The following is a 24,389-nucleotide window of genomic DNA, read 5'->3' as shown; positions in this document are numbered from 1 at the left end:
GTCTTAACAGATGCAATAGGAGCACCTCAAACTACCCACGACCAGGTGGCTGGTGCGAGAAGTGGCGGGAAGAATGCCTTCCCGACCAATTGCGGCACCGGCGGAGCCAGCAGGCCCCAGTGCGTCTCCTCCCATCCAAGGGAAGAGACTGTGACAGTCAGGGACAGGGAGATCCCCATATCCACACGGGGACCACGCACGCAGGGACAGGGACTTGAGTGGCAAGGCAAAGTGCACAACAAGCCAGGCCCAAAGGCCAAACCGCGGGCTCCTGCGAGATGCTTTTCCCAGATCAGCAGCACAGGGACAGCGAGGACGCCGTCGGGGACAGCGGACAGTCAGGGTCTGCGGGGAGGCCGGAGGCACTGCTGATGCCCACACCCCGAAGTGCAGATGGGACCCGGGCGGGCGGGAGCAGGCGAAGGCGATGGGGACCCGCCGCGGCGCCGCCGGCTCGGGGCCAGGGGACTCTGCACTCAGCGCGTCCCTAGACCTCGGCTCTCACTGGGCCCACCGCCGCAGTCAGCAGGCGATGCAGAAGGAAACAGCACGAAGCCCCCGGGGGCTTGATATCCTAACGGGAGGTGCAGCTTCCGAGCGGGTAGAACCCGAGGCCCAGAACATGCAGACCCTGGCAAAGCGTGAAGGACCAAGGTCAGGGCGTCCCTTCGAGACCTGCCTCCCTCCCTGGGGGGTATGCTAAAGTGATGAGCACCTGGCCCCTCCCTCCCCGGGGGGGTATGCTAATGGGATGGGGAGCTACGTGTTCTCGCGAGACCTGGGACCTCTATAAAAGCCCAGGAGGACTGGAACCTGCCCCGGTAACTTCTCAGCGCCAGCAAGGTGCACCGCTTCCCCTGGAGCTGGTCCGGCACCGACGGTTCTGACAATCCGCTGGCAGACCCGAGAGCCCAGGCGACTGCAGGTGGGTTTCCTTTCATTCGGGTCCTTACACTGTTCCTCCGACAGAGGGGACACTAGCAACTAGGAATGGGGAGGCTTTAGGGAGTGGGGTAAGGGTTCTTCCTTGCATGGTGAATCTGAGCAGAGAGGTGGACAAAAGGCATCTGGTCAATGCTAACTGTTAGTTCAAGAGTCGATATCCAAGGTAGTGGACCCAGCGCTGTGATCTGTGGGAGCCGGCGTGGGGCACGGGGCACGCCCTTATAGAAACGGGGTGGCCCGGGCCATAACGGACAGGTTCAGACAGAGTTCAAACACAGTCATTTCACATTTATTGGAAACTCGTTAACAATAGAAAACGGAGGGCAAAGTTATTTATCTAAAAAAAAAAAACAGATTAGCCTCTCAGCAGTGAAGGTTTCAGTCTAGCAGAGGAGAAAATGTTTTAGCCTCAGTGAAATTGCATTGGAAACTGCCTCCTCTTCTGTCCGATGGGAAATGCAAATTTCCCAGAGCAGAGCACCTTCACTGTGCTTTTCTGCTGCACCAGGCACGTTAGTCGGTGCAGCACCGATGACAGGGTGGGTGTGGGGAACACTGTCTTTCTGTCCCAGAAGGGAGCAGGGGCTCCAACTACCAAAGGCTCTTATATCACTCATCCCATTTCACCTGCTGAGCCTCAGCTTAGAGACCTGTCCCGGCAATAAAAAGTCTCCTTAGGGACCAAGAGGTCCTGGGTGTGGGCAGTCAGGTTAGATCCCCGCCATGGGGAGCGTGGCAGTCCTGTTTGAAACTTGCCCTGGTGGGTGGGGCAGTCAGTTGTGAACAGCCCTGGGGGATGGGCAATCAGATTAGAGCCCCGCCATGGGGGATGGGCAGGGAGGTTAGAGCCCTGCCCTGGGGGTTGGTACTCAGGGGAGGGGGATCACTGTTCTGAGAAAGAGGGGTGACAGGGTTGGACAGGTGGTTGTCCTGAGTGGTCCTGAGGTCCCTTCATGCCCACTTGGGGCAGAAGCTGCTTTAGAAACTTTTCTCTCTGAGGGATTTTGAAGAGTTTTCTCTTTTCCCCTCAGGAGTCCTGCACATTTAGAGCTGAGCAAGACTGAGGCAAAGCTTCAAGTGGGTGTGGCAGATGGCAGGTCGTCACACACAGGTCAGGCCCCGCCAACCCCCGAGGGCCCAGAAGGGGCAAAAGCAGCCGAGGGCCCGGGTGACTCACAGGGTGCCCCCAGCCGAAGAGGAGAATCCCAGGGTGCGTAGGGGCTTGGTGCTGTGGGGAGCCTGGGGGTGGCAGGTGCCAGAGACAGAGAGTGTGGACATGGCACGTTCTGTGCCCATCACTGATGGGTCCTTCTCCACCGAAGGGACAGCTGCCTGGGGCCATGCTCCCCAGGCAGGTTGGTCCCTTGGATTTCCTGGGAACAACCTCACTTCCTAGCTAGGGTCCTTGCAGCCTGTTTTGTGTCCAAATGATTCCATTTGCTCTAAGTGTCCCTGCTTGTACTTGAAACTGTTTCTCCTGCGTTCCTCTCACTAACACCGGCTGTGGGACCTCCCGTAATATCTCCAATACTTGGTCAGCCCAAGGCTTCTGCCCTTGTCCCTAACCCATATTCAAGGTCTGCAAGTCAGTCCTCTTAATCTCCTTTCCAATCTGCCTGAGGTTTGGGCTGACCCACTGTCCCCATTCTCCACCCTTAGGTGAAATGCAAGGACTGCGGGGCCTTCGGGCACAAGGCAAGCAGCTTGAGGTGTCCCATGAAGCGATGGGATGGGGCCCTAGTCCCCCAGCCCCTGTTCTCCCATAAGATGAAGGAGAACCGGAAACTTGGCACACCCCGGGACCCTGGGACTCCAGGGTCCGCTGCAGGGCCGGCCACGGAGAAGGAACACAGGCCCAGGTGAGCACTGTGGGGGTTGGAGCCCAACCTTGGGGGAAATCCATGGGGCTGAGTCCCTTATGTCTCCACCATCTGCACTGCCATCTCCAGGCAAGGACAGGGACAGGGAGAGAGAGAAGGAGACCCGTTTCTCCAGGGACACACTCGGGCGGTCTTTCTCCCCCTGGGGGATCACTGGGGAAGTGGAGGTCTGTGGCAGCGGTGGGAGCACCTGGGACTCTGACATGGACAGGCAGAGAGGCCATGGTGTGGAACGAAAGTCCTTCATGGACAAGTCTGGAGGGCTCCCTGGAGGAGGGAAGGAGGGAGGGTCTGAGGTGAGGGGAGGGCCAGTGCGGCAAAGGCCCCTGGCCTCACTCCTGGGCTCACATGGGAATGGGGTAGGGCCTGGGCCACAGAAAGGTTGGTGTCCACTGGGGACAAAGGGTGGTGTGACTTTCACTCACCATATTCTGTCCTGTAGCCAAGATGACCAGAAGAGACAGGCTCTGCTCCAGAGATTTCCCAGAAGGCCCCTGGAGAGGCTGCAGGCACCCTGGAAGGATCACACAGAATCCTGTGACTACGTGAGGGTGAGTGTCCCTGGTGTCCCATCTCTTTTTGTCCTCGGGGTCACCTAGACTCCCCTCAGTGTGCTCCTGAGGGATTTCTACTGGGACCTGGCTGGTTCCAGGAAGGTAGTTTTCTGATGTCACCTTCCGGGGTGTCTCTGATTGTGCCTTACACTTGCATGTGGGCCGACAGTGTGCTGCTGGAGGGTGAGGTCATGATCTCCCTAGATGTTTCCAGAAGGTGCGATCCCTTAGGGGAGAATGGGCATGTGGAAACTGGGAGCCCTACACCCAAAATATCTCCCAAGCTCATTAGTTTTCAAATTGCCCTCAAACACCATGAGTTAGTCCTCCCTCCCCTGAACGCGGGAAGCACAGCACAGGGCTTGTTTCCCCTTCGCTAACAGGGGATGCTTGGAAGAACATTGTTTTTTGTCTGCTGGCAGGATTGGTGTGGGGGGGACTTTGTGACTTCTGTCCCAGTGACCAGCTCTGAGGTCAGCAACCTGCTCACCTGTACCCTGACTGAGGGCACAGCAATTTCTGTGTATTTCTCACTTCAAGAAATTCATTTTCCTACTGTTTCCTCTTATTTTGTCCTTGATGGAGGGGACATTCTAATGTGTAATCTCTTGTTGTTTTCGCCTCCAGCACCAAAACCAGCCTCTGCCCGTCTACAGGACACAGAGGAGATGTGTGGGAGACCCCGGTCTCACCAGTAGGTCCCTTGTCTGGAAAGCTGACATGACATTCACAGTGACTCCCATCCACAGAGCTGAGAGGAGCACCTACTCACCACGGGGACTAAGTCAGGCACAGCGAGTGCCTGTGACTGACAGCCATCACCCAGAAAGCATAGGCTTTGTCAAGGGTCCTGGCTCCAAGTCACATGGGCCAGGTGATGCCCTCATCCCTCAGGCACAGGCCAAGCACCCCGATGTGAAGCCACCAAGCGTCAGACCTGCTGTTGCTCACATTTCTGGCCAGGACTCCAAGGTCAGCCTCAAGGCACCTGGCAAGAGGGCTGCACAGAGCCCTGTGCCCACCTGCCAGAACCCCCGAAAGAAGCCCAGACTCGGCTCCTGCCCACCCCCCCAGAAGAGCATGCCGAGAGCAGACCCGGGCTGTGTCCAGCCCCTCTGTCCTCCAGCAAGTGCTCCTGCGCTCAGACCTGCACCGGCACCTCAGGCACCCAGGAAGACACCTGCCCGGGGATGGTGTGCTGACCTGCAGCCTCCACACAAGGAAGCTCCCCGGGACACCATCCACAACTGCCTTGTGTCCGAGCACCCTGCGGCTCCCCAGGGACCAGGCAAGCCCCTCAGAATGGTCTTCACAAGGTTAAAGAAGGGCCAGTGGAGCTCCAGGCTCCTGACCACTCCCTCCGTGTGGCCTGCTGAGGAGCCTGACCCTCCTGCTCGAAGCGCTCCCTCCCCAGGGACAGGAGAGGGACCCTGAGCCCACCTCCCTTCCAGTGTCCTGTAAGAGGACCTGCGGGTCTCCTCCTCCTCTGAAGACAGTGATGACCAGTGAGCCGCCCGTCTGCGAGACCTCTCCTCCACACTGGGCATCCTGGGGGGGACTGTGGAACTGGGGAGGGGAAGTCACCAGGAGCAGCTGTTTCTGGGCAACCAGCCACGCCCCTGCTGTGCTGTGTGGATAACTGGTGGGAATCTGGATCATGTTTGGGGACACATGCTTATAAATACTGCACTTTTTAATGGTGTGGGTTAAGTCATATTTCTCATGGTATTTGTTTATTAAGTCGTGTAGGTTAGGTGATATTCCTAGCGGTATTTTTTAGTATGTGAAGTTAAGTTTGTAAATTTAAATTGATCATATAGGAAATTAAGTAAGTTCGCTATAGTAGCTTTTAAACTCTCCTGTAATTAGGAAGCTAGGTAATGAATTTCTAGAAGGTCTGCACCTGCCGCACTTTGGGGACACTGGGGGCAGGCTCTCCTGTGTGACCTGCATGTGGAAGCAGTGCCTGTCCTGAGGGGAGAGTGTCCACTGCATGGAGTGATTTCAGTGGAAAGCAGGACGGGGCCCCTTCCGCTCACTTTGTACATTTGTCTATGAAACGTCATAATAAAGTTGTATTTACCAGTCCTTTCCATTTTTAATAAAATTCTACCAAATATATGTTGTAGTTGGTCTTCACTTTTGAGCATTTCTGGTCATCTTGAAACAGTGATTATTTCTCAAAGCACATTTCACTGAGAGTGGCGGGGAGTCTGGTAGGACAGAGAGGCTCCTAGCCGTGCAGAACCTCAGGTGCACTCGGCTGGACAGCGTCAGTACTTAAATATTCAAGATCTGCTCTTGTGAGTCTGATGTAGCTGGAAATGAGATTTGCTTGTATGCAGGCTGAGTGTGCTTTCGGCCCACTTTGGGCTTAGTTGGTCGGTTTTCATAGACACTCATTCCTGAGTCCCACTCTAAGTAATTTGTAGGTTCTGTGTCTGTCAGAGGGTGGGGCACTAGGTATTTCAAAGTTCCCCAGGTGGTGGTAATGGGCAGCCGTATGGGAGAGCCACAGAAAGTGAGGGTCTAATTATCATCTGAATCATGCTCCCTCCATTCTCTACTTCAGGACAAGTTCAGACGAGGTCAAGGTCAACCCTATGGCCCCATAGAGAGGATTTCCTTAGAAAGAGCACGGGCCAGCTCCTTCCTCCCGCCATCGAGGAAGCAATTTCTGGTGCAATCCTGGGAGGACGAGTTCCTATCAGAGTCCATTGTGTGCATCGTCGTGCATTTAGCAGACTCTGCACGATCATTTACTCCTCTGCAGAATGTAGTGACGGTCACTATTAGAATTCTCATTATTTATGTCACTGTGATGCTCTTTTTGATCATGGTTACCTTCCCCCATGATTTTGATCATTATCTTTTTTCCCAGGGGGAATTGTGGTGTGTGAGGTCACACAGCATTCTACCCGGTCTCTCTATCTGGCAGGGTGTCAATGTCATTACAGACCAAGTACACACTGCAGGTCCTAGTAGACATTGTTCGCTAGGGTGTCCTTCCCAAGGTCGATCTTCTGAGGTTTCCACGTGCCCTTCGTGGCAGGGACTTTCTTGGGCTTGATGAGGAGACCTCAGTAGCACGTCCTCTCCTTCTTTCAGCTAGGGAAACACTCTTGGATCTCCTGAAAGACACGTGCATAAATGGAAGCCATGGAGTAGAACTCCTAGGACACACCTGTCCGATCCACCTTTGGCGGTTCCGGTTCCGATTCTCACTGCCAATAAATTTGTGGGACAGCGGAGCAGCACAAGGGCAGAGTCCACTCGGCTGCGGGACTCGAGGGACGTGCTCAGAAACGCTAAATGTCACTGCAACTGTGTTCAAGTTGTTGTCTAGGAAACTCCCCTGCATTCGGTACTTGTGGCTCCACTCCAACTTTTTCCTTTACGTATGTTAATCTCTGAATGTGACACAGACCCCTAGAGTCTGGGTGAGCCTAGGGAACAAGGGGACGCAAGCGCTGGGGGCGGAAGTGTCCGTGGAAAGGCCGGAAAGGCCCCGCGGCCAGAGGATGGAAGCCAGGCCCCGCCCACCGCCAGCCCCGCCTTCCAGGCTCCCAGTCGACCACCTAGAGCTTCCGGGTCACCCTCCCCGGAGCTCTGAGGGTCCCGCTGAACCGGAAGCCAGGTTGCCGAGTCGAGGTCATTCTCTGGGGTGTGGCTCTCACTATTGCTTTTCCGACCAGCAGTTTTCTGGCCCTCACCGCCCGTGCCCCAGCCCCGGCTTCTGGAATGAGTGGGCGAGAGGCCAACGCAGCGACTACCCTCCCCGCCGTCGGTGCTCCCGTTTGGGGAACTCCGTGCTGCCACCGCAGGCCCCCAGGTGCCGGTTCCGCTTTCGGTTCTGTGTTCCCCATCAGCGCCGGCTTAACCTCCGGCACCGGCGCCCTCGGACTCGGGCTTTCTGCCGTATTCCTGCCTGGGGTCTCCTCTTTGCACCCGCTGCTGGGATGAGCGCCGCTGGGGAAGGGAATGCAGACCCCGTCTCTCCCCTGGTTGTCCAGCGCAGGGTCTCCGCAGAACCCCGCTGTCTCTTCGGACCCTCCATCCCTCACTGGATGGACCGGGAACAAGAGTGTAAAGTACCCTCTATAGGCACCTAAGGAAATCTGATCGGCTTCATAAAACGGCTTCATAAAAGGGAGACTTTAGTGCTGTTAGGCAGCGATTTTCAACCTTCTTCCTTTCATGGCACATAAACAGATTACTAAATTTCTGCAGCACATCAAATATATATATCTTGGGTTATCTGACAAAAATAGCCATCATTTTGATTTATATACAAATAGTACTAGTAGTAATTACCTATTCTTTTTGTTCCAAAGTGACTTTTTAAAAAAATCAGGTGACTAGACCTGTATATAAGGATTTCTGGTACCAAGAATTAACCAATGAGACGCCACCTTATTATGGACAAGACCAATAAGATGCAACGCTATTATGTGTGCTATATATTCATGCTTCCAGACAGGGCATCCACATCGGTGGCAGCGGGTGTGCTGGCCATTGTCATTTTTTTACTTGACAATCTAAGGGAAAAGAGGTCAATGCCCTGACTAAATAGTCAGGTGTTGCATGTTTAAAAAGTCTCAGGGCACACCGATTGAAAATCGCTGGTGTATGGCATCAGTAAAATTAATTCCTGACAAGAAATGCCGTAGGAAGACCATGAATTACAAAAGTGGTCCTGATACTAATGATATCAATTCTACTAATGTTACTATTGAGAATAACAATAAATAGGGAGGACAGGGTACAGAATACACTAAGTGCATGACAAGGTCACTCCATTGGGCCTCACGCGGTGGGTGAGGGTTGTAGCCCTGGGCCTGCTCCTGAAATATGTTACAGAAGGCAAAAACGAACAACCGAAGAAGAAGAAGAAACACAGCCTGGAGGAGGGTCTGGGACAACTTGGGGGACTGTGTGCAAACCTCTTGAGGACAGGCTTAGGGGGCAAGGACGTGTGGAAGCCTGGTCAGGGTGCTGCCTGCAGCAAGGGCACGCACCGGATTCAGGAGTCGGGCCCCCGTGATGCAAGGCAGGACTCCATGTGTCCACCTGGAATGGATCCGTCCGGCCCAGGATGGACGTCTAAGCCCCACCACTGCCTCAGCCCCGCGGCCCACATCTCTCCTGCATCTTTCCCTCTCAGGCCCTTGGAACTCCCAACTTCTCAGTTCACATCCTCAAACATTTAAAGAGATCAGATGTGCCTTCAGTAGGAGTGTTGCCCTTGGTGCTCCCATCCTACAAAGGACACAGCCTTCAGAGGGGCCCTGGGATCCTGAAGACTTGGGAAAGTTCATGATTGCACAGAACTCCCCAATAAATGCTCAGAACACTTGACTGCATCTTGTCTAAGAACCAAAACTTGACAACAGTAAATAGATCTCAGGGAAAATAGGGCTTATATGCAGAAGGAATCCAAGTCTGCTGAGGTGGAAGGTAACATAAGGACTGATGACATCCCATGGATATTTGTTGGTGGTGGTTAGTACATTAGCACCCTAGCTAGAACGATGTCACAAATGAATGGAGACAAAAATGAGACTGGTGTGAGCTGAGGAGACATGCTATATTTTTTATTTATAGATTAAACTATACCTTCAACTTGGATTAAAAGAGACCAAAGGGCAGCAAATGGAAATAAAAGAAGTACGAAGTAATTTAATTTTTAATTCAAATTTCAGGTGTGGTGGATACCATAACCTGTTTAAATGCTAAGAAAATGGATCAGATTGAGAGAGAATCATTTCAGGTAAAGTGTAGACATGTTAAACTATGACATAAAATTAGTAATATAGCAGGAGGGAATGGGAACCAAACTCAAAAGTAGAAGTAAATTACCTAGCTGGGATTAAAAGCATTTATTTCCTGTTGTGAGGGAGATGGCGCAGCCAGTGAATGACAGTGCAGAAATATGTGAAATCGCGTGTTTGAAAGAATCTACCTGCAAAGTTACCTACTTCCCGGTGAAACAGTATCTAAACAACCTGGTGAAAGTGAGAGAAAAGAGGAGCCTGTGGAGAATGAATGTTAATGGCAAAGCTCTGAAATGCCCTCTAGTGAGCACCCGAGAACCATCTGACGTTGACCTGCCTGACCTAGTAGGGTGGCCAGGGAGTTTTTAAGAAGTGTGTCCTCAGATACGATGGACTACTTACTATGTCTCTGGTTTAATGATTTCCTCTTGGGAACCTGGAATTTTAAGCCAGAAGAGCCTCCCTCTACAGTCATAACAACTTCTTTCAAAGATATAAATCAACTGTGAATGACAAAGAAGTAAAATGATTTATTGTATTTTACTAACTAGTAATGTTTCTATTTCCCCACTACCCACAGAAATGAAGTATAAAGTCATCTTCTCAGGGTTTGGATAGTTAATAAATTCTTAACATGTATTTGAAAGTTCTATGTGGCCAGTGCCCTCACACTCAAATTCTGCATCCCAGTACTGTATCTTGGATGTCACATTATTATTGGTGTTTCAGATTTCTTCATCTTTCATTTTATCTTTAAGTCCACATTTCCTACAGAAAATTTCACCCCATGTCCACAGAACCCCATTGTGGCTGATGCTCTGCTTCTGTTCCAAGACATGTAATATTTCCTATACAGAGAGTGTACTCAGAAAAACCTTTAAGTGAATAAAGGAATTAATGGATCTTTCTATTATCTCTTCATAATGTCCTTAGCAGCTTTGCCCTCTAAGCTCCAAGTTTGCGGCAGAGTTATAATCTCATACTCGTCTGGACAATCTAATCCAATTGAACAGAGTGTAGCCCACAGATAGCAGCCCTGTTGAGGTTGATTGTTATCAGTGCAATCAGGGTGTGTCCTCGGAATGTACCCTCCTGTATATTTACTAACTGTCTTCCCAGGATAAAAGGCAGTCAAACAGGTCCAAAGCCTTTGCCCAGGAAACCAGGCGCTGAGCAGTAGGGGAATTTGGAAGAAGAGGAATTGGCTTCTTTGTGGACCTGGCCTCCAAGCACCCATTTGGCATCACCACCTCCTCCAGTTTGGCGTTGTGGTGAGTTCTCCAATGCTAAGACATGAGCTGGCTCATCCCCTTAATATTTTATAAGTCATACCAAAGCTTCCCATGATCGTTCCATTTTATTGCATCAATGTTCATGCCATCCACCTCATTTCTGATCATTTGACTATTTGTGTTTCTTTCCCATTCTTGCTTTGAATCTATTTGCAATTTTAACCACTTACCTAGATCTTGCTGCCCAATACAGTAATTGCAGTAATTGCCAGAGGCTCAGACTCTGTAAGAGGCGGGATGCAACACTATTTCAGGAGTGTCAAGTGCTCAATCCTAGCATCTGGAAAAGGGCTGGGCCATTTTTAGTGCAGAATGTATATAAATTGTGGGACCTGGTGGGGATTTTCCAGAATCTAAGAAAGATCAGCTCCTAGGTGTTCCTTTTATGGGCAGGTCTCACCTGAGCTGTGACCACCTTCCCTGCCTCCTGTACCCGCACAGGCACAGCTCAGGGGTGCCTACATACATTCTTGATTTCTACCCATAGGGCCACACTGTAGCACGTGATAGGGGGTCCCTGGATATCAAACAGGATTGACTGACAGATTCCCATCATTCTACAGAAGAAAACATTTGATGGTAAAAAGTAACATTCCATTTCATCTGAATTTGCCTTGAAGTCAAAACTAAGCACAATCTCACAGCCAATTCCGGATTAGTTTTCCAACCCCTTCCCTCCTTATACTCCAATGACTAGCTAACCTTGTTTATTGTGTCCTCAGGCACTGTGAATATTCCTGGGTACTGGATGCATCCATGCAGTTAGAACATCCTGCACTCATCTGGGGCTAGTTTTTCATTTCTGATTGAAACTGACCTTTTGGGGTGATTGGGAAAAGGGCAAAAATTTGAGAGAAAACTTCATCAGAGGAGAGTATTATTTCAAGACAGAAAAGACATTGTGAGGGCAATTAATTGTGAATATATAGAGATGTTTCTGTTAATAGAGATTTCCAGGACTTGTAGCCAAGACAGAGGTGTAGGTAGATACACTGTACCTCTGGTGCCTTTGATCCCGCCAGATGGAATACAATGTGGAGTGCATGAACTTTACCATAAAATAGGTTCTTAGTTGCTTGGTATCCAGGCCCATGGGGAGTTTGAGACAGGACGGGGTGAGGGTCCAGAGGGCTCCATGGAGGTTGGAGAACCCCTGCAAGAATAATGACACCTGAGAAATTGTGCAGTGTTTACCTGCAGGTGGAAACCAAAGCCTACATAGGGCGTGAGTCAGCAATTGCTGTGCTTAGAAATCAGGGAGGGAATTGAACAATTGTAGATATCATAAGCTCATTAACATAGGAATCTCAGTCTTCATCAAGTTCTTACTGGTAAGATATCTGTGTTTTGGCCTTCTTTGTAGCAACCACAGCTACAATCCTATTACAATTGACCCTGGAGAGCAGAGACTTCTGCCTGTAATTCTCAGAGTGCAACACGTTTCACATTGTCAGGCTGGGAGGGGGAACACACCCAGGTGAACACTGGGGCTTTGTGATGGGTGGGTCTGGAAATCATGCACAACACTGGGGTCTCATGGCTTCTGTCTCTGTGCCCAGCTTTGCCTGCTCAGTGCTCGGACCGTCTGTGAGTGAGAACCCAGAGAAGGACACCCGGCAGGCGGCTTACTGACCATGCAGCCCCTGGTGAGTAGCGGATGCCTCTTTCTGCTCTAAGGACACCCCCAGGGCCATCAGATGGGCAACTTTTTCCTATTGGCAAGGATGTCCAAGTGCAAGCACATGGAAGTCAGGCACCTGAGCTCCAATTAAGTTTGCTCAGAAGTGCGGGACAGCGATCATGAGTCAGGAGCTCAGCGGTAACGGACCTCCTTCCCCACACCACACACATTTATGCCAGGCTTCATTAAGCTTGCCTGTTCACAGAAGAGATAAGAAAAGTTTCCTTTACCTCACCCGGTCATGGCCTCCCTGGCCCATCACTAGCTCATCAGTCCTGTCTTTGGTTGTGATGCGCTCAGGATGGCGATGATTGCAAATGGTAGAGATGGAGCAGGAGCAGAGCGTGACAGGCCAGTGCGGAGGCCATCGAGTGAGCTCATGCGAATAAGTGATCAGGGTTAGGGGACCCGTGGTGAGGGCCACTCGGTGTGGAGAGGAGCAGGAGAGGGTGAGTCAGCAGGAGGAATCGGTGCGTTTTCCCCCATTTTAACTCTCTTCCCTTTATCAGAATGAATTTGCACTTTTGAAAATTTCTAAGAAGTATAACTGAAGTTATAATTCTCTGTCTTGCCCAATCCCAATTTTATCTCTTAGTACAATATATACATGTAGGGAATAGGATTTTCTTAATTGTGCTACATACAAAGGAGAAGGGGTCTAATAGGTAGAGCAAAAGTTGGGCCCTAGGTAAATATTTGAAAAACTGGGTGGGCCAAAAGCAATCAAAAGACTTCTTTTATCCTTTAGCACGGAGATAAGATAAAGCCACAAGGGAAGCAGGGATAACTGCTGTTTGAGGTCCCAGATAAAGTCAAGAATGGGGAGGCCTCATCCCACAAAACAGTCAGCTGGGACTATCCTTCAGCACAGCCTCTCAGAGGCCCTGGCCTGTGCTGCTGAACCTCCCCACCTCTTGCTTGTTATGCTCACCTGAGTCCTGTAGCTATAATAGAGACACACCTACTCGTACCACATTCTGCATAGACTTGTTCAGTTCTGAGGGACGCTAGAGATGCTTTCAAGGCTCTTTGACATTTTAATGATGTATAGAGCAATGTTTTGTGGTTAATGCGGGGTTGCCCGACAAGAAATTTTCATATATTAGTACACTGAATCTTTCAACACTCATAACAAGTAATGAAACCAGCTTATAGATGAGGAGCCGGAAATTCCCCTAGGGACATAATTTCAACCAATGGTTGGGGTTTTTTCTTTTTCTTTTACTTCATTTTTTTATTTTTTATTTTTATTTTTTAGTTTTATTTATTTATTTATTTCCTGTTATTCAGTCACAATTGTCTGCATTTTCTCCCCATCCCTCCACCCCACCCCAGCCAGTCTCACCTCCCTCCCCCACCTTTACCCTCCCCCCTGATTTTGTCCTTGTGTCCTTTATAGTAGCTCCTATAGACTCCTCGCCCCACTATCCCCTCCCCACTCCCCTCTGGCTATTGTTATTTTTTTATTGCTGTTCAATTACAGTTGTCTGCATTTTCTCCCCTTCCCCCCAATGGTCATGTTTCAGAAGGACCACATCACGGTCATTGTTTGGTTTGTGATGAATCTATCGTGTTAATCACCTGTCTGGATGTTCTAGCGACCAGGTCACTGAAACACCCTCAGGTCGTACTATACCACAGCTCATGCGAGGCGTCTTTACAATATATTATCACCAACTCAGTGTGTGTCTGTTTCTGTGAGTGTATCAGAAGGGCAGATGCCAGCTCAGCACTGACAGTTAACCGAGTAGAACCCCGAACACAGATTGATCTGTCCACACACCCAGCTCCCCTTCATTTCCTTGGTGCTGCTGTCTCAGCTTCTTCTGCACACTGGCAGCAATTGGCCTGTGTGACCTGAACTGTCCGTGGTCTTTTAGGAATCGGTGACCCTCAAGGATATAGCTGTAGACTTCACCCATGAAGAGTGGGCCCTGCTGGACACGTCCCAGAGGAGGCTCTTCAGAGATGTGATGCTGGAGAGCATCAGTCACTTGGTCTCCGTGGGTGAGTCGTGAAACCTGTGTGTATGTGTGTCTGTCTATGTGTCCATTCATTCACACACCGAGCAGGCACACAGAACCGCTGCCACTGTCCCAGCCTTGTCGCTGCCCTGAATCTCCCAGGACCCTCGTAACTGCTCAGAGGGAAGACGTTTGTTTTGCATTTTGGTTTCATCGCCACACTAGAATGTCACCTTGACCACAACTTCCTATCCTTTGGCTATTCTGTCTCCACCCCAAGAGCAGAATGGGGAAATCAGTGGATAGTGTTAATTCATAAATGATTGATCAAGTATTTTAAAATATTCATTATGTTCTCATGTATTTGGAGGCTTAAGACCAGAGCACTGAAAAGACAATAATTTTGATGATTCTTGTAGAACTTATGTTGATTTGGTTCTGTTTGAAAATAATATTCCACCCACTCTGGAGGCATTAACATCTCACCTTTGGAGAAAACTGAGCATTCTGAATTCTGTCTTTGAACTTGATCCCGGGCACGAGCATCTAACAGTCATCCTTGTTTCTGCCACTGGTCTGGACCTCTTCCCCGGCTGGCGGAGGAAAATGGCCATGTTTCCTTGTTGACACTGTTGTTGCAGGACTGACCTGCAGTCATCTCTTTACCCCTCCCCAGTCCCCTGCCCTGGCCTTGGCAATAGCAACGGTTCGTTAGCACAGAACCCAAACCCACATTCCTCCCGTCCACAAACAGGGTATCAGTACTGCCCATCAGATGTGACTTTCCAGCTGGAGCAAGGCAAAGAGCTGTGGGGGGAATGGCCTGGGTTTCACCCAGGCCAGAGTGCAGGTGAGCAGCAGGGGTCAGTGTGCCAGGTGGGCAGGTGTCTGCTCAGTGACTGAGTGTGTCCTGGGATGTCAAGGGAAGGTCTTGGGAAGTGAGTTACACATTCTGAAACATAAGGGCAGACATTGGGGCAAAATGCCTATGTCATCGTTTCCTGCATAAATCAATCATAAAGCATGAGTCCTCCTGCCATTTTCTTTCCCTTTAGGGGAAAGAATGATCCTGTGCTTCTTGCAGGTAAACTTTCACATAGTGATTCTCGTCCTAATCTTCCCATCTAAGGTTTTGCCACCATATCTTGACCAAGTTCCTTTTTTTCATATTTCAATTCTGATCATTTTATCCTAATTGACAATGACCATTAAAGTGTGTCTACTACCCAAAATATTTCTTTTCTTATGCTCTCCCTAATGAAGTGACAGGTTTTGGAACACACCTACCTATATCGATGTTGGTGCATTTCTACCTTTCCATTCCCCTAATGCCATTCTAACCACTTATACTGTTTCAATCATTTTAGCAATGAGAGTTCCCCTTAAGAAACAAGAAATGATATTAATACACCAGATCAGGAAGGAAGGCATATCGCCCATGATTCCAATGGTAAGTTTCATAGCTGCGAAACTCAGTTATCTGGATTAAATACATGGCAATGAGTTAGTAATGAACACAACAGTCTGAATACAATTTTGTAATTAACTTGGGATTAAGCTCTTCCCAAGGTAAAATTTTGAATAGTTTGAAATCAATGAAAAAAATCACATGAGCCAAAACAGTAACCTGGCATCTGAAAAAAGACAATATCATAAGATTTGTTCATTACCTAGTCATTGAAACATACTAAAGTCATATCTAAAACGTATCAGATAACTCCGTGGTAGGGATACTACAAAAGAGAAGATCCTTGTGCCTGCAGGGGAGTAACGTCACATGGGCACACAAGTAACACTGGAAACCTTTCCACCCGAGTCTATCACTGACTGATACTCTGGGATTTCTATGCAGAGAAAAGAATGGATGGATGGATGTGGGCAAACCATTAAAAGCTTTCCTTCTCCTTCCACAAAGCAGACATCTCACACTCCAGAGGATCCTGCAGAACATAGTGATTTGAGGAATGCACTTGCTCCTAGACATGCTCCAACTCGATATTCGTCAATTCGCACAGGAAAGAAACATTATGTCAGCCCACAGGGTGCAAAGCCATCTAGTGAGGAGTCCTGCGTCCGTGGCCGCAGTCGCACTCACGGCAGAGCTAAGCTATGTGAGTGCCATGTCTGTGGGAAAGCCTTCAGCCACGGAACTGGCCTCAGACAGCGTGAGATGACTCGCACTAGGGAGAAACCATTTAAATGTCACCTGTGTGGGGATGTCTTTTCACAAAGCTCTGACCTTAGAAACCACAGTCGAGTGCACAGGGGAGAGAAGCCCTATGAATGTCCCCAGTGTGGGAAAGCCTTCAGTCAAGGTTCTTACCTTAGACAGCACGAGAAAACTCACTCAGGGGAGAAACCATATGCATGCCACCTATGCAAGAAAGTTTTCAGTCAAAGATCTTACCTTTGGAAACACGAGAGGACCCATTCTGGGGAGAAACGTTATAAATGTCATCAGTGTGGGAAAGCCTTTAGTCAAAGCTCTGGGCTTAGCCAGCACAAGAAAATCCACACGGGGGAGAAACCACACATATGTCTCGTGTGTGGGAAGGCTTTCACTCACAGCTCTGAGCTCACACGGCACAACAGGACACACACTAGAGAGAAGCCATATGAATGTCGTCGGTGTGGGAATGCCTTCAGTCAGCATGCTAATCTCAGACGACACGAGAGAACCCACACTGGAGAGCAGCCATACACGTGTCAGGTATGTGGGAAATTCTTCAGTCATTGCTCCTCCCTTAGACGTCATGAGGGAACCCAACACCGGACAGAAAATCACGCAGGCCTTCAGTAAATATTCTGACCTCACATGACATGGCATCACACACATAAGGAAGGTGGAGGAACATCCATCACAGCTTAACGTTTAAACACAACAGCAGACTGATGCATTAAAGAAACGCTGTGTGAACAATGCAGAAGATCCATTCATCATCACACTCCTCAGTCCAGGAAAGCATTTTACGTGGCACTGGATCCTTCTGTATGGTATCTATGTGCCAAAGCCTTCAGTCATTGGCCTGATCTCAGACACCATGACAGAACTTACAAGTGAATATTCTGATATAGATGTTTTCAGCAACAATGCTAAACATTAAAGACACTTGATGCCTTGTTCAGAGAACTACCTGTAATGCTCCGTTTATCATTTTCATAGACTGAGCAGACTTCACATGAGGAGCCCCTAGGCCTGTGAGCACTATTAGCAAACAGTCAGCCAAGTAGCAGGTTTCCTGTGCACAGAGAACTCAGTGAGGGACTGAGCACCAACACAGGAAATCAGAGGGTGAGGCTTCTGGAAGAATACCCCCACTTCTTTCCAAGCACTTGCCCTGGTGCAGTTATTCAGTGTCAGGTCACGGGAAGTCCTCCGTTTGTAAAGCAACATTCACGGTACCATGAGGAATCACGGTGTGCAAGACACTCGCCATACTGGGAAGGCAAGCCCTTCCGTGGTCGCTTAGGTCGCAGTCCCCTAGAGATTCCCACGCCAAGGAGAGAGCCATCCTGAGATCAGAGTAGAGAAATGTTCCGTTAGATTTCATAGCAGAAAATACCAGCATGTGTGTGTGTGAAAACTTCCAAAAGAATCCTGTAACACCCAACTCAGTAAATACCCGAGACTTTGAGAAAACACCCATTTATAAAACTTGTGGCATAAAATGTAGGAGAGTGAAGTGGTCAGAAAATATCGAGTGCAGAATTTTGTGCAAAATTAAACCTTTTCAATATAGCAATGCTCGCAGAGAGTTAAACAATAAAATCTGTTGCTACCGAAGGTAAATGTTGGTATTGTCCTTCCTTTCCTGGGTTTTGAGCACACACCCAGAGGCCTGCACCCCCGAGCACATGGGTAGGGATCCAGGCTGAGGCCCACACACCCCCTTTCCCCAACAGCTCTCTCCGCAGTCCTCAGTTCTCCCATTCCACCTCCCTTCCTACAGCATCCCTCTCCAAGCTTCAGCCCTACACACTCGGTGTCTCGAGGTGCTGGGTCCTCCCACGGGGAACTCCATGCGGGCAGTATCACAGGTATCTCATGTGAAACTCTTGGATGGCCCTCAACGTATGTCTCCGTCAATGGAAGCAACACAGAGACAAGGGACAGACAGCGCTGCTCGCCTGGCCCACAGAAAGTTTCTCTAATTTTGTTCCAAAACCTCTCGGTTAAGCTACGGGGGAGAAAACAGGGAGCTCCACAACCCCGCCCCTTACTTAGATAAGTTCTGATTTACCCAGCCCTGAGTCATCCCTGATTAGACCACAGCCCTTCTTCCCCGCCCCAGCAGCCCAGAGAATAAGCTGCAGTAAGATAAGTCCCTAATCCTATCAACCCCCACGTAAGCTGCTTATTTATTTTTTAATAATTAACACAATGTGCTTTCCCCAAGCAAAACGGGGCTTCTCACAAAGCGGATTTTTCCATTCTGTCCCCAGGGCTGGGAATGTTGCACTTCAGCAAAGCCAACATTGAACCTCAACACCAAGGGAAACGCTCCCAAGATACCCTTGGCTCACCTGTGCTCTGACCAATAAGGCAGTCTCCAAGTGGGACTATATACAGATATATATATATGTGTGTGTGTATATATATGTCCCCAAGGGACTCCAAGGTAGCGGCAGGGTCGGAAAATGTAAAGCCATCTGTGAGGGTGATGAGGAAGGAATTTTATCCTCTGCCTAGGAAAGTACACGTTTCCACCTCTGACCCCCCACATTGAAGTCAGCGGCAATTCTGACCTCCCGAGAGACCGAGCAACCTGTGTGATTTCCCTTCTGTGCTTCCCCTGGAAGCCAGGCCCACGTCAGCTTAGGTGCACAGGGAGCCACTGCTTCTGATGAATAATGGGCCCAAAGGCCATCCTGGGACTGTGCCTCTGGATGTTGTAGGTCACCTCAGGTGTCCAAGGAAAGGTCCCATCCTCAGCAGTAAATCTCAGAGAGGGCAGCCATCCCCCTGAAAACAGGCCGACATGTCTAGCTCCTTCACAGAGGCTCAGGATCTTGGGTGCTCGCTCAGTGTACCCCTGCTGTCCCCGGATCCCAGAGGAAGCTGCTGACCGAAGCGATGGGCTAAGATACCAGAACTGAGGAAAAGACCAGGTGAGGCTGCCAGGAGGACCAGAGGGCAGAGACCCCAGTCAGTTAAGGATGGCGTCCTGCTGGACACATCACGTGCAAAGCAGGTGACCCTCAGAGTCAGGGAGGGTCAGATATAGCCTAGGAGAGCCGCCTGCCCTGTAGAGGTAGTGCCCCCTCCCCCACCCTGACCTGAGACCCAGGGCTCTCCAAGGACTGCAAAAAGTGTCCCAGTTGATAATTCAACAAAAAGAGAATATGTCCATCTTAAGATGGCTTTCTTTAGAAAATATCATCCTATAAGAAGTCATTGCTTCATTACATTCATTATACAAACATTCACTGTGGATTTCATAATTTACCAGACTCAAAACCCAATACCCTGCGGCACCGTGTCTCCCTCTGAAATGGCTGAGGAAGAGGGAGGTGCAGCTAAAACTACACGTACAACCCAATTTGAATAAGTAAATACAATTTACGCAGTAGGGGGATGGGCGGAAAGGCGACGCTGACACAGCCAATAACACTGCGCTGTGACCACGATCCCTACAGTTAGTGGGGTGCGCACAGTGGGAGTTTCAAAACGCCCAGCCACTGCATTGTAGCCTTACATAACTAATGCAAGTTTGTATACCCATAGTCTTAAGTAACATATGCTATAATGTGAACAATAATTACTGACGATACCCTCTACAAACAACAACCAAAAAAATCAGTTCATCATGGACCGTTAGGAAAGCCTTTGGAGACTGTTTTGGAAAACAATGTAAAACACCCTCATTGAAATATGAAACATTAAATAGAGGGTAATTACACATATTCAGAGGTAAGAAAATTTTTCACAAGAAAACATTATTGATGACACTCCAATTTCTAACAGATGCCCTCTGTAACAATTAGGAACCAAATGAACAATAAATAACTAAATTAGACCACACGGTGGGTGCAGCTTTGTTTAATTCCCACAGTAAAAGGGACATATTGTTCAGAGAGGACCCGATTAACCGCGCCTCAAAGGCTGATCCTGAGAGTGGATGATCGCACCTCGTTCTGGCGCAGGGTGGCCTGGCGTGAGTTAAGTCCATTGGGGGAACGATCGCCAACAGGCAGCCTCTGGGGGAGGGGTGGTCAGACGGAGTCCCCAGCAGCTGTGGGAAATTAGGGCTGGTTCCGAGGAGCTAGGTGAAGAGCCGGCAGGGCAGGGTCCCTGTTCCAGGATCTGGACCTGGGGGTAGGTCAATCAAGAGTATATATAAGGTAAATGCAAAGCCACAGGGAGGTCAAATATGTGCAAATGATGAAATGCAGCCACCACCCAGGTGCCCACAGTATGGAGACCTGCAGAAGCCCACCTGTGTGGGCGCCAGTGGGGGCGAGGGGTGGCGAGCCTCTTTGGAGGGCGCCGCGGTCCGGGGAATGAAGTAGAAAGCGCCCGACCGTGGGATATGAAGCAATCCTAGGACAGAGTCCACGGACCTCAGGGGTCCCCTTACTGGGTCATTGTCATTGACGTAGGGGGTTAAATTTAATTTCCAACTATGTCGTAGAGTCTAACTGAAACATCACTATTACAGTTGTTTATTTCTGTGATCACAGTCGTTACTTTGGGTCTGTGTCACTCTTTTTATGGTAACTTTGCTTAGGAAGGACTTCAGTGGTTTTGGCTATTAGACCTTGAGTAGACCTTTCCTGGGAGAGGGTTGGCTCTTTTTCTGATGAAGAGATGAAGTCGCCCGCACAGGCAGACACACACGCAGGTGAGTCCAGGCTACCTCTGCCTCACAACTTGAAACGAGGAGCCTGCCGACTGGGGCAAGGCAGTCCCTCCATGGCCCTCTGGTCTCCGGCCTAGCTGCTGTTCCCTCTTTCCTCTCAGCCTCTTCACCCTCTGGTCCCTCCTGTCTTCTGCACCGGTTTCCCCCCAGTTGGATCCATGCTCTCCTCACAGCTCACGTGCTAGCCTTTGATCCACCTCGGGAAACCGGAAGAGTCACCTTCTCAGTAGTTACCCAGGTGCCTGCTCCTTACGCGGGCCAGGTGCCCCTGTCCTGCCCCCTCTCCCCTCCCCACCCCTCCCATCAGGTCAGGCCCCAGGCCCCCTTGTACCCCAGCACCCCCATTCCTTTCCTTCCCTCTCATTCCCAAACTTCCCCTGCTCTCTTCCTTTCGTCTGCCCAAGTCAAACCATCAGGTCCCTACCAGAGGACCCTGACTTCCTGCCTCAGTTTACCTAGCATGGGTTGGCCCCTCCAAAGCTTGGGCCCCACCTGTGGGTCCCTGCACATTCCCTTCCTCTCAGTCAACAACACCCCTCCCCTAGTTGCACTGAGAGACGTCAGTGCTTCACCCTCCACACATGTCCTCCTCTGTAATTCTCCCAGGACCCCTCAGTCCCCACCCCCCACCCCGGGGAGCTGTCCCAGATGCATAGGACTTGAGAAACCTCCCAGGTCCTGCCTCCTCCCCCACCACGTAAAGGATCCCACAGGCTAGTCCAGCGGAAAGAAAATACATCCTTTTAAGATTGCTTCCTTTAGAAAATGTCATTCTCAAAAGCTGAAGAAAAATTTGAGTTTCAAAGTTAAGTGTAGATTAATGTACTCCCAGCATTTAAACCATTAACCTAGGGCACACTTCTGTCACCTGACTGCCCCATTGGGTGCCAAGCGGAGAAACTCTCAGATCTCCGTTAGTGACACCCTATAAGTGAAACCAGGACTGAGGCTGCTTCTCACATGAGTGGGGCAGCAGCTGAAGCTGCGCTCTGTGGCCATTCTCATGGACTTACAAGCTGTGCACCTGCCAAGTCTGGCAGTTCAGCTTGCCATGCCAACTGTCAATCACCCATTCTAGCAGCTGCAGGAACAGCTATGCAGAATCCAGCCCCCTCCCACATCCACCCACCCTCAGATCCCCATGCTCCCTTACCTGGGTCTTCAGTCCAATGGCCTCGGAAGGTGCCGTGGAGATTACTGGACCACATGCGGAGACCGCTTCCCTGTCTTCCTCCTCCTGTTAGCCTGGGCTTTCCCTCTGGCTGCACCATTGAGAAGCTCGTTTTCCTGTCTGGGACGATGCTTGGCCATACCACCCCTGTTTCTGGGTGGGTGAGTCACACTGGCTGGCAGGGCACATTCCATTTCCCTGAAGTTGAACTCTGGCTTGGGTCGGGATGGCTCCTGGAGAAGTCCCCGCTGCTCTAAGGTCCTGTGCTTGACTGAATTCTCTTGCACAGGACATTCTGACCCAGGACCTGTGATGCTGGAGTGACTCTCAGGCCCCTGTTGGGTTGATCCCAGGACTTTCCGCTCAGACCTGAGGCACCTCTGTTTCCTGCTTACAGACACACTCGCACTGCCTCTCTCCAACTCACTCTCCTGGACGTAGAAGAGGACATACGCACGTTGTCGCAGGGCAGAAGAAGCATCAGAGGCAGTGACCTTCGCGTCATTCATTTTGAACCACTGGCCGTCGGCAGCTTTCACGAAACAGAAGTAATGTCCGCTGTTACAAGACCGCCCAGCGTGGACCAGCACGGCATACAGCTTGTACACAAGGGGTCCTGAGTTCGGCTGAGACAGGTACGGCTGCAGGTCCAGGCGCTCAGGATAGTCCACGACCTTCTCCGTCTTCCTGCCTGTGAAATGCGAGAACCGTTTCAAGGCCAGGATAAGGACCTTGGAGGCAGTGTGCAAAGTCAAGGTCTTGGAAGCAGGCACCTTCTTGAGGCAAAGGCTGCACTGATAGCAATTGTCACCGTCCAGCTTTTCGGGTGTCACCAGGAGCTCCAAGGCTTGGGTCACACTCCGAGCCCCCTGGATATCCAGGGCAACGTCCAGGTACGGGTCCAGGGTGTCAGACACGCTGTGGCAGCTGAGACACTGGATCTGAGATCTCCAGTACCCTCCGAATATCTGACGGATCAGGGTGGCGTCCTCGGAGGGCCCGGCCAGCTGCCCAAGCTCACGCAGACAGGCTTGCTGCATAGCGTCCATGGTGAACATGAGATACTCGTGGGCATCTTCTTGCTGGTGTGTGTGGAAGCCGGCAAGCAGCTCCTCCGGGGGCTGGATCGCGTCTCCGGGATGCAGGAGGGCCCGACTCACGTGAACTTGCATGGAACACAGGACGCAGGACGTCGGCTTCAGACAGGTCTCCGAGTGCCGCCGGGACAGCAGGTAGCGGGCCAGCGGCGGGGTGTGGGTCAGGCACTGCAGGGCCGCATTCACGTAGCATGTGTTCCCCAGGTTCCACAGCCCAGCTCCGACCCCATAGGGTGTCTTCCACGTCGGGCCGTTCTGGGTGGGAGCCAGCGCATCACGCAGGGCGCGCACTATCTGGGGCGGCGGCAGCGATGGGTTCTCCGAGCGGAGGCGTCCCGGGCGGGCTTCGGCTGCACCTGCGTTGGACCCAGCAGGGTTGAGTGTTGGAGAGACGTTGAGCTGAGACTCTTCTGCTCGGTCCAGAGATGCAGCCTCCATGCCTCCGGAGACAATCTTCATGAGGTTTGCCACCTGAAAGCTCCCGCTGCAGAGCGAAGCTTACAAGGCCTAGCAGGTCTTGCAATGAAGAGTGAGGCTGGCCCCTCTGCCCTTTTAAGGCCTGGCCCAAGGCCGGCCCACCAATCAACTGCCCCGCCTGAATCTTTAGGGTGTGACCACGCTTCCATCCCCGGGAGGCAAAGGAACGCCTTTCAGATATCATTGACTTAAAGACATCAAGAAGAGATTATCCCAAATTCAAGCGGAACCTGGGATCCTAATCCGGTTATTCTTATCAGAGAAAGAGTAACGGATTTGAGACTTAGAACCCCGGCGAGGCTGGCCTTTGATGCCGGAGCTGGTGACTGGAGTTTGCTGTCCTGTGGCAGGGAACGTCAACAGCGACCAGCAGCGTGAGACCAGGATTCCCCCGGAAGTCTTCGGATGGAATGTGGCCCGACTGGCACCTTGGTTTGGACTTCCAGTGTCCGACTGTAAGGGGATAAATTTCTTCTAAGCCACCTTGTTCGTGGGAACCTAATGAAATCGATAAGATGTCCTCATTAAGATGTCCTGTAAGACATCTATTTTTCAAAATGATTGATCCAAGTGAAATCAGTTTTATTGTCGATCTGATCAGATTTTAGGTGAGAAGCAAATAATATAGACAAGCTTGAGCCATAAAGAAAAAATCCACAGCGAACCCCATAAACATAGGTCACTCTGGAGAAAT

At 50.4% G+C, this 24,389-nt stretch overlaps 3 protein-coding genes across 3 annotated transcripts; 2 read left to right on the top strand and 1 right to left on the bottom strand.

Moving 5' to 3' along the window:
* The first annotated feature begins 427 nt into the window (after window positions 1-427).
* LOC128779859 (putative protein FAM90A23) lies at window positions 428-4,813 on the top strand. Its single transcript, XM_071220193.1, has 5 exons — window positions 428-654; window positions 1,977-2,022; window positions 2,605-2,804; window positions 3,268-3,376; window positions 4,007-4,813. The coding sequence occupies exons 1-5, from the start codon at window positions 428-430 to the stop codon at window positions 4,811-4,813; spliced, it is 1,389 nt and encodes a 462-aa protein (XP_071076294.1).
* A 7,639-nt stretch (window positions 4,814-12,452) lies between these two features.
* Window positions 12,453-16,923, top strand: LOC139440505 (zinc finger protein 596-like). Its single transcript, XM_071220192.1, has 4 exons — window positions 12,453-12,497; window positions 14,007-14,133; window positions 14,845-14,985; window positions 16,106-16,923. The coding sequence occupies exons 1-4, from the start codon at window positions 12,453-12,455 to the stop codon at window positions 16,888-16,890; spliced, it is 1,098 nt and encodes a 365-aa protein (XP_071076293.1). The 3' UTR covers window positions 16,891-16,923.
* A 3,263-nt stretch (window positions 16,924-20,186) lies between these two features.
* LOC112301635 (ubiquitin carboxyl-terminal hydrolase 17-like protein 6) lies at window positions 20,187-23,656 on the bottom strand. Its single transcript, XM_024557131.2, has 3 exons — window positions 22,264-23,656; window positions 20,528-20,631; window positions 20,187-20,288 (listed from the first exon to the last, which is right to left on the bottom strand). Exons 1-3 carry the CDS (start codon window positions 23,654-23,656, stop codon window positions 20,187-20,189), a joined length of 1,599 nt encoding a protein of 532 aa, XP_024412899.2.
* Window positions 23,657-24,389: the final 733 nt, after the last annotated feature.

This window comes from Desmodus rotundus, chromosome 13 (assembly GCF_022682495.2).
Source record: "Desmodus rotundus isolate HL8 chromosome 13, HLdesRot8A.1, whole genome shotgun sequence".
In the NCBI taxonomy this organism is placed as follows: Eukaryota; Metazoa; Chordata; class Mammalia; order Chiroptera; family Phyllostomidae; genus Desmodus; species Desmodus rotundus.
The sequence above is the reverse complement of the archived record's forward strand: the minus strand, read 5'-3'. Positions and strand labels throughout refer to the sequence as shown.

Excerpts from the sequence above, each read along its gene's own strand:
- LOC112301635 (XM_024557131.2), bottom strand. The coding sequence starts at position 23,656 with ATGGAGGCTGCATCTCTGGACCGAGCAGAAGAGTCTCAGCTCAACGTC. Across the intron at positions 20,632-22,263 it reads CCCACCCAGAAACAGGGGTG|GATTGCTTCATATCCCACGG; the intron begins GTATGGCCAAGC and ends ACTCTGTCCTAG. Across the intron at positions 20,289-20,527 it reads CCCCACTGGCGCCCACACAG|AGGCTGCCTGTTGGCGATCG; the intron begins GTGGGCTTCTGC and ends CCCCTCCCCCAG.
- LOC128779859 (XM_071220193.1), top strand. The coding sequence starts at position 428 with ATGGGGACCCGCCGCGGCGCCGCCGGCTCGGGGCCAGGGGACTCTGCA. Across the intron at positions 2,805-3,267 it reads GAGAAGGAACACAGGCCCAG|CCAAGATGACCAGAAGAGAC; the intron begins GTGAGCACTGTG and ends TCTGTCCTGTAG. Across the intron at positions 3,377-4,006 it reads AATCCTGTGACTACGTGAGG|CACCAAAACCAGCCTCTGCC; the intron begins GTGAGTGTCCCT and ends TTTCGCCTCCAG.
- LOC139440505 (XM_071220192.1), top strand. The coding sequence starts at position 12,453 with ATGGAGCAGGAGCAGAGCGTGACAGGCCAGTGCGGAGGCCATCGA. Across the intron at positions 12,498-14,006 it reads GCCAGTGCGGAGGCCATCGA|GAATCGGTGACCCTCAAGGA; the intron begins GTGAGCTCATGC and ends GTGGTCTTTTAG. Across the intron at positions 14,986-16,105 it reads GGTGGGCAGGTGTCTGCTCA|GAAAGAAACATTATGTCAGC; the intron begins GTGACTGAGTGT and ends CAATTCGCACAG.